Source organism: Vitis vinifera, chromosome 5 (genome assembly GCF_030704535.1).
Source record: "Vitis vinifera cultivar Pinot Noir 40024 chromosome 5, ASM3070453v1".
Classification (NCBI taxonomy): domain Eukaryota; kingdom Viridiplantae; phylum Streptophyta; class Magnoliopsida; order Vitales; family Vitaceae; genus Vitis; species Vitis vinifera.
This window is the reverse complement of record NC_081809.1, coordinates 15,460,377-15,470,000: the sequence shown is the minus strand read 5'-3', so window position 1 is coordinate 15,470,000 and position 9,624 is coordinate 15,460,377. Positions and strand designations below refer to the sequence as shown.

At 34.4% G+C, this 9,624-nt stretch overlaps 1 protein-coding gene across 3 annotated transcripts in view; it reads left to right on the top strand.

Annotated features, from left to right (window-relative positions):
* LOC100251392 (protein arginine methyltransferase NDUFAF7 homolog, mitochondrial) overlaps positions 1-9,624 on the top strand; it is a 95,667-nt gene that overhangs the window by 41,061 nt on the left and 44,982 nt on the right. For 2 of the 3 annotated variants that reach the window (XM_010651967.3, XM_059736986.1), the window contains exons 8-9: positions 6,694-6,737; positions 7,554-7,642. In XM_010651967.3, the coding sequence (XP_010650269.1) occupies positions 6,694-6,737; positions 7,554-7,642 (133 nt within the window). The remainder of the gene's footprint in view (positions 1-6,693; positions 6,738-7,553; positions 7,643-9,624) is intronic. The other variant, XM_002263754.5, reaches the window with a different exon arrangement.

Genomic DNA, 9,624 nt, shown 5'->3' with positions numbered 1-9,624 from the left:
TAGAGGGGTTGAGGAAGTTTTTCTCTTTGTGGTTTTTTGGTCCAGGTATTCCCTTCTTATCTTGAAGCCTATGCTGAGGGCCAGATTTTAGATGAGGCTTCTGATTTGCATCCTCTTCCACTTGTTCCCACTTCTCACCTCAACTGGTACCTACTTCACTAAAACCCTTTGGGTCTATTCTAGTTTCCTAGATTGTAACCTTAGTGAATGAATTTGACTTAGCATCTGTATCTAATGTTGACAATCCCTTTTTTAAGGTGTGAAGTCCCTTAGAGAGATCACTAGCCAAGAGCTAAAGGGTGTTTTTTCCCTTTAGCAGAAGGGGTTTCGATGAGTTTATGAGCAAAAGTGAATTAATCGACCCTCCTCCTCGAAGTATGTCTTTCACTTGGTTAAACATACAAGAAGTTCCTATTTGTAAGAGTTTGGATAGATTCTTATACTTAATGAGTGGGAGCAAACTTTCCCTCAAAGCCTTTAAGAAGTGCTTCCTAGATTGATCTTTGATCATTGTCCAATGTTCTTAGGTACAAATCCAATTAATTGGGGTACAACTTCATTAAAGTTTGAGAACATGTGGTTGCTTCACTTAGATTTCACAAAAAGATTTAGTTCTTGGTGGCATGAGTGCTAGGTTGAAGGTTGGGAAGGCCATAAATTTATGAAGAAGCTACATTTTGTCAAAGGTAAACTAAAAGAATGTAATAAGGTGTCTTTTGGAGATTTAAAGGAGAAAAAGAACATTCTTTCAAACATTATCAGGATTGATATTAGTGAATTGGAAAGGAATCTAACTCTTGAACTTCCAACTTTGAGGGCCTCAAGGAAAGGGGAATTGGAGCAATTATTGTCAAAAGAAGATGTTCATTAGAGGCAAAAGTATGAGGTTAAATGGATAAAAGGGGACTGCAATTCTAGGTACTTCCATAGAGTGGACAATGGTACGTGAAATAGGAAGTTCATAAAATCTCAAGTGTTTGGAGAGGGGGTAACTCAAGGCAACACTAAAAACATTCAAAGGAGATTGTGCATTATCTTGCAAAGCTATACTCCAAGGCCCTTTGAGCAATTCATGGATGATAGAAGGTTTGGATTAGTCTCCCATATTAGGAGAAAGTGCTACATGGTTGGACCACTTCTTTTTAAAAGAGGAGGTATACTTTGTTGATTTTCAGTTAGATAAGGAAAAAGCCATTGGGTTGGATGGTTGCATCATTGCACTATTTTAGGAGTGATGGGATGTGATTAAAGAGGATCTTATGAGATTTATTGAAAAAAAAAAAGAGGATCGTATGAGGGTGTTCTTAAGAGTTCCACAGTAATGGGATAATAAATCAAAGCACCAATGTTTCATTCATTGCTCTTGTGCCTAAAAAAAAAGTCAAACCAACAAAGTGTTGGATTTTAGATCTATTAACCAAGTTATAAGCCTGTATAAGACAATCAATGTTTTAAAAGGTTAAAGGCGGTCTTGAGGCATTTTGCTCAAATGAGGTGAAGCGTAAGCCTCGAGGTAGAACAAGACATAAGCCTTAACTTAAACAAAAATAATGAATAATAAATAATAATAAAAAGAAAATAAAAGTCTTAAAAATAATTTTTTTTAATAAAATCACATGAAAATTAAATCATAAGAAAACCATACAATTCATAATAATCAAATTAATTGTATGTCATTTTCAATAGTTTCTAATTTAATTATTCTTTGTCTTTTCTGAAGTCCAACTTTCTCATACCTTTATCAAATAATCTTGAAAATTGCCATTGCTATTGCTAGTAGGATCCTCAAATGAATCATAATTATATCCAATTGCTCTATTATCCTCTCTATTAGTGTTAATATCAATTGGTTTTCCTCATCCATTGATTACAGTGACCCCTTTACCCTTTTCTATTAATAATTAGATAATGATTGTATTTAAATTCAATAACTAGAGTGATCAATAACTCTTTTATTTCTTCTCCTCAATCTCTTCTTTTCCTTTCTATTTAAAGGGTTAATTAGCAGCTAACTAAGCCCTTTAAAAGGTTTAACTATTGTCTTGAATGTTAGGTGAAACTTATAAATTTACATCAAAACCTCGTAAAAGAACAACTCACTAAAACCAATTAATATTAAGGTTTACACCTCTTATAAAATGTATACAAAAAGTCCATAAAAGGCCCGAAACCCATTAAAACCTTTTGAATATTTAAGGTTTAAACCTCAATAAGGTGAGGCTTATGCCTCGATTACCTATACTAAGGCTAGAGCCTCAAGGTGAATTTTTATAGCCTTGCCTTGAGGTAAGCTTAATACCATAATCCTTAATAACCTTTTAAAATTGTTGGAAAACCAAAACTGATATGGAAAGAAATAACTTTGTAAAGCTGTAAATTATTTATTAGTTGTCAATCTTTGTATTTTTAGGAAAGTAATTATTAGGAGTTATTTATTAGTTGTCAATCTTTGTATTTTTAGGAAAGTAATTGTTAGGAGTTATTATTTCCTTTTAATAAGTGATTTAGTTTCCTAATTTGAAGGATTTGTATATGCTGTAAATTATTTATTAGTTGTCAATCTTTGTATTTTTAGGAAAGTAATTATTAGGAGTTATTTATTAGTTGTCAATCTTTGTATTTTTAGGAAAGTAATTGTTAGGAGTTATTCTTTCCTTTTAATCAGTGATTTAGTTTCCTAATTTGAAGGATTTGTATACGTTGTAAACTCTATAAAAGAATAATCTCAATGAAAGAAAATTATTCTCGTGAAACCCTATTCTTCAACTAAAACATTGAAGATAATAGATAAGGTTTTATTAGGACACATTTGAAGAGTTCTCCATGAAACCATCTACATCCCATGGGGAGCCTTTGTTGAAGGGAGACAAATTTTGGATGTTATGATTGCCAATGAAATGTTGGATGAGAAAAGGCGTTGAAGTGAGGAAGGAGTAGTCTTCAAAATAGATTTTGAGAAGGCTTATGATTATGTGGATTGGGGTTTGTTGGATGAGGGGCAACTTGTCTTCAATAAGTTTGGTGACACTAATAAATGAAAATGCCAAAGAATGTGTTAAGGCAACTAGAGGTTTAAGACAAGGGGATGCTATTTCCCCATTCCGTTTTACCATTGTAGTTGGTGTTGTAAGTAGGATGATGCTCAAAGTAGAGGATAACTATTTATCAAAAGACTTCATAGTGGGTTGGAAAAGGATTAAAGTGAATCTTTTACAATTTGTAGATAACACCATTTTTTTTTTATCTAGAATCTCTATGAAGATCTACAAAACCTTAAGCTAATCCTATTGGTTTTTGAGCAAATTTTTAAGATCAATTCAGATGAGCACTCCCTCTGGTATCAATTCAAGTCAGGATCGGGTCTCCAAGTTGGCTTCAATGCTTGACTGTAAAATCTCTGATTAGCCTTTATCTTATCCAGGTTTTCCTTTAAGAGGGAATTTGATGACAAGCGGGTTTTGGAATCCAGTGCTTCATAGAATCTCGAGGAGACTAAATGGGTGGAAAAAAAAACCCTTTTGTCATTTTGGGCGGGCGAGGGGAGGGGCAGTAATCCTAATTTAGTCATGATTATCTTGCATTCTTAGCTATTTCTTATATCTCTTCAAGATTCTAACATCAGTAGCTTCAAAGATCAAGAAATTACAAAGAAATTTTCTTTGATGGGGGGTTAGGGAGGGTAAAAAACTGTTTCTCCCCTAATAGGAATTGGATATATTTTTTTCAAATAATAAGGCATGGGTTACCGGAAGAAGATGATATATATATATATATATATTGGAATTCCATTCTATTGTGGGGTGTGTGTAAAATTTTTATTAGTGTATCGTGCTTTCTTTTCGTAGATATGGAGACAAAAATTAGTTGTAGTGCTCATTGCTATTATTTGATATGATGATTGATTTGTACACCAAACTGAGTATTGATCATCTTGTGAAATGCAAAAATTATAAAACCAACATCGGATTTGTTTTTCAACAGATATAATGAAGTGACTTAAGAACAATTATCAATAAAGGAAACAAACTCAACGAGCTCCAGTGATATTTGGGATTCAAGAGGGACTCCATATATCGGTATGAGTTAATGAAAAAGGATGAGACGGTTTTATGCTATTCAATGATGAAAAATGTGAAGATTTTTGGCCAATTGACAAATTTTGCGATGAAAATTATTAATATCTGAATTCTGAAACAATAGAGGAAACATAGTCCTTAGCAAAGAAAAGGATGGATGTCCTACATGGATATTATAGCCAAATTTGGACTTTATTGGGTGAAAGCTTTTCTCAAAGATGAAATAGTGATAAGTGATCATTGTTTGTATCAAGATAGTAGAGCCTTTCCTAGTTCTTGGCATGCCTAATCATCTTTCCCGTAATTTAGTTTTGAAAAGTACAATAATATGGAAAAAAACCCTTATAGTTTAAATATTTTGTAATATAATGGAAAAAACATAATAACATGGAAAAAAAAAACCCTTCCAATTTAAATCTTTTGTAATATGATGGATTGGTAAAAGATTTACAAAGAGTTCAGGGACATGAAGCATGGATTTCAAGCAAAGAGATGGTGTAAGAGCAGTTGTTCCTTGTCCACCATTGTGGCTAGGTTGCCATCGACAGTTGTAATTTTCTGATTTCCAAGACATGGGTTATAAAATGTAAAACAGTATGAGGACTTGATCATGTGATCAGTTGTGCCTAATTATCCAAGGTCCATGCAAACAGTCTTTTGGGACATTAAGAGCATGAGTCATGAAGTACTTACCTAATTGTTCTAAGGAACATGAGGCAATAGGTTTGTTTAGTGGAAAACTACAAAGTCTCTCAACCTCTTCCTTATTCATTCCACCTATCTTGGAGCCACTAGAATTTGAGTATTCAAGGTTAGGTGTCTCTTTGACATGTGCAATATTTGCTTGACCCACTTGCTGTCCATACTATTGTTGGTTCCTATTCCCATGATTTGTACCTAGGGATTATGCTTTCCCATGTGACTTCCAGCATGCGTCTTTGCTGTGTGATTTTCTTGCAATAATTACACCAGAGGCCATCTTTGTTACTTGGTGGCCTGGTACCTCTCCCCTGCCATTTTCTGTGTCAGAATTCAGTCCACTATGAGAGCCCAATGGAGATTTCACAGTGCTAAGAGTAGATCCTTCATTCTATGGGGAATCAAACATCACACTCCTCCTACCTTCCTTGGCCTTGATGATTGAGAACACCTTTCAGGGCCTCCTAGATTGCCTTTGCCATGGTTTGATATTTGCATGTTCTACTGATTTCAAGTTGTATAGAGTTCCACAAACCGAACATAATCATTAAGTCCTCATCCCATGTAGCAAACCTTGGGTTGTCCTCACATAGAGTTGGTTCACTCAAGTGACTGAGCTTACCTTTCCCTTTCAGGAATGTACACACAAGCTGAGACTAAACAAGGTAGTTTTGGCTGTTTATTTTAAAGGAAGGTTGTAGAGTTTGGTATTTGCTCATTGGTGCTTGGATCTGGGTTTGAGTTGCAGTGGCTGTTAGGGTATTTTCAGTGGTTTTCTTCATGGTGGACAGGGATATAGGCTATAGATCTGACAGTTTGAGAAACAAAAATAATAACTTTGGCAATGAAGGCCCTGAAAGATTGGTTATGGCTTCTTCTTGCCAGCAATGAAGGCCAGACAGGGCAAGGTTCAATTTTGGTGATTTAGGTTGCATATAAGAAACGTGTACAGAGAGCTTATGACTCTGATACCATATGTGTGAATAACTCTGATATTATTTTTATTTTTTTTGGGTTAAGGAATTACATAATTTATAGAACATACAATTACAAAGAATAGGAAAATTAATGTTCTACAAAATTAGGAAACTATCCCTGGAAATACTCTAAACTGCACAATCTTGGAATTTAAGGGAATAAAATTCCCTGATTTTCCAAGGAAATTTGGTCTACAAAGATCAGTCAACAACAACCTTGATCAAAAGATACCAACATTCATATTTGTAATGGTCTCATATGAGGTGTGAATAAGGCATATAGCATCCACCTCTTGCATTAACCAATTTGATTGAAAAAGCTTGGTAGTAATATTACTTTCTTTAACAAAATAAATCAACTCTGTTATTGTTAAGAAAGGTGAATCTACTCCTTTTAAGTCAAGAAATCCCCTCTAAAGAAGCACAATTTGTAATCAACTTGTCCTGCCTAGAGCCATATTCTTCCTTAAGGTGTCCTGGACCTGATTCTTGGCATTAAGGGCTAAACTACCAAAAGTCTTGGACTTCCTGTTTCCAACCTGCTTCATTTCTTCTAAGAAATACTCGCATTTAAGACATGTAGCTGGATTGTTGATTGCACCCACCTATACCCCATCATTTCAAATTCCCACTAGGTTTCAACAAAAGTCATTAAAATTTCAATTGTTGAACCTCATATTCTCAAATGTGAAAAGGATAAGCCCATATCTAGTATGTCCTTGCCCTCCTTGTTTGTATCCATGCATGTCCTTTTTTTAAACCTCATTGATTTCCCCTTCAGTATTGATACAGAAGAAGCGCCATTGCATGATAGTCTTTTTCTTGCTTTTCTACTTTCTCCTTTTGATGTGACATCTGTTTTCTTTTCTCTATGCTTCATAGCTTGCATGGCTACTTGGTATCATTAAGTCAAAAATTAAATTTAGTTTTGCCTTTTCAAGCAGGTAGCATAGATCAACAACCATGTTGGGTTATAATGCTGGAGGTAATTTCTATCTCAAGTTCCTTGTACTTCTAGGTGAGGAATTAATTTTATTAGAGCAATAGTGTATATTAGTGGGAGATATTCAAAGTTGATTGGTACACTCCCAAGTTCAGTCATTGTGATTATCATGCATACATGATACATGATAGTATATATCATTTTACATGTCTTGATCAACTTAAGATGTGCAAAACATGAAATCATTGTTAATGCAATATATTTTTTGAACATCTAGTCACACTAATTCCATTCATTAGGGATCCCATTTCATCTCTCTCTCTCTCCCTCCCTCCTATGTATATGTGTTTGTCTCTTGGAGGTTTCCCTCTATATATGTTTCCTTCCTTTCTTTGTTCTTTTCTTTTTTTTACCCCTTCTTTTCATTCTAATGGGCTTTGGACTGTTTTTTCTGGATCTGAAATGAGGCAATTGGACTAGTGTTGACTTATTTGTCATAAATTGAACATAATAAATATACTTTTAGGTTTGACAAGTTTTCAATTAAGTACATGGGAGGAGAGTTGTTGCATGTATTACTGTACTACAAATTCATTTGAAAATCTAGTCTTTCTTGATGGTTCTTTTATCAGCAGCATATGCTATGGTGATGGTAATATGCTGTTGCTGTTCCATTGAAGCCAAAGGCTATAGGTGTTGCTTATTGTGTGCACTGATAATAAGTGACGTAAATGATGAAAAAATATGTTTACCTCCAAGTTTTTATTTTTTCTTAATGAATGTCTCCTGTCCAATTTTAAATTAATGCCCAAAAAACAAAATTTATTAATTTAATTGATTTATATATTTCCTTTATAGGTGCTTGATAATCTTCCACATGATCTTATCTATTCAGAAAATCAAGCATCCCCATGGATGGAAGTATGGGTTGAGAAGCAACACAACAGGTACACAGGGACAGCCTTAATGAAGTTCTCTTTACTTGAAAACATTCCACCAAATTTGATTCTGGACCTTATTGATCTTTGGTTAGGAAGAGGATAAGCCCCTTGCATATGTCATATATTCCCATCATAATTTCTTTTCTCGTATAGGCTGTCAACACATTTCCCATTCATGGGTGTTGAACAATAATTCCTACTACTTATTCTGATTAGGTTATTGAGGTTTCATATTGTGACAACCCTCCTTTGCAGGTGCCATCCACATAAGATAGTGTCTCCTCTCTAGTTTAAAGACTGAGACAAAGTTACTATCCTACAAAAAGAAAATTAACTTGTAACTAAACATAATGTGTCAGAGCAACATAAGGAAGCATATTAAAGAAACTACATATTCATTACCCTTAAAAGATACAAAATTTTTAGTACACAAAAATGGCCTTAAGGCCCACTTCTAAACCTAGTACAAGCGTAAGGAGATGACTACATGCCAATAGTTTATGCAAAAAGAAGCAAAAAGCAAAGGGTAACTATAGCTACATGCCTTGTTGTTCGTCCTCTAGAACTCTTGGTATCTGGTTCAACTAGATCCTTGTTTGAAAAATTGAGGGAACTACAAAGTGAGTATAACTCAGTGAATGATAATACAATGTAGGTTTTAGAATGATCCCTCCAAAATAGAAGGGAGTTTCATCATGCATTTGGTACTCATTATAAATAATTTTTTTTTTTTGATAAGTAAGAGTATTGTATTATGAAAAGGCACTAAAATAGCGGCTTAAGATGTACAAGAAAGAGACACTCACCTACTTATAGGGGAAACAAAAAAACTGTCCAACAAGATGTACAAAAAACAACCTTCCCTTAATGGGAACCCACCCAATCAATGAAATCAATTAGTGTCTAATGAAAAAAAATTTCCCGTATATCTTTACATTCTGATTTACAATACATATATACAAAGAATAAGATCTCCTAAATTCGGCTACTTATAAAAGAATCCCTAAAATAAGCAATCTGATTGCAAGAGTTCTATATGGAAATTTACCTAAGGTTCCTATATGGAATTTACCCAAATTCTTGGTACAAGAATCATGGGTCAACTTTTACAAGAAAGGAAAAATATGGTAGGAGAAATCAGATATATATGGAGAAACTTAATCGCTAATTTTTTGGCTTATTCTTCTAACACTCGCCCTCAAGCTGGTGTGAAAATATTTTGCATTCCCAACTTGTTTAAGATTATATAAAAAGTTGAACTTGGTAGACCCTTTGTTAGAATATCTGCCAATTGTTTAGAAGAGGGGACATACGGAGTGCAAATCAACCCAATATCAAGTTTTTCTTTGATGAAATGCCAATCTATCTCCACATGCTTGGTTCGATCATGATGGATGGGGTTATGGGCTATATTTATAGCAGCTTGGTTATCACAATATAACCTCATGGGTTCTTTTAAAGTGATGCCAAGGTCAGTAATAATGATCTTTATCCAAAGTAGTTCATAAATCGCTTGGGCCATGACCTTAAACTCAGCTTTTGCCCTAGATCTAGCCACCAACAGTTGCTTTTTACTTCTCCAAGTAACTAGATTTCCTCCCAAAAAGGTAAAATATCCAAACCTTCTATTGACAATTGATCCAGCCCAATCAACATCACTATAAGCTTCCAATTCCATATTTCCTATCTTCTAAAATAAGATTCCGTTGCTTGGTGTAGACTTTAAGTAACGAAGGATTCTATATATTGCCTCCATGTGAGATTCATGTGGTGAATGCATGAATTGGCTTACCACACCTACAACATATGCAATGTCTAGTCGAGTGTAAGATAAATAAATTAATTTCCCCACCAATCTTTGATAGAGGCCGTGGTCTACCATATCATCCTTTATTTTTCCTTATAATTTATGATTTGGCTCAATCGGAGTCTCTGTTGGTTTGCATCCTAGCATTCCTGTCTCCCTTAGCAAATCGAGGATATATTTC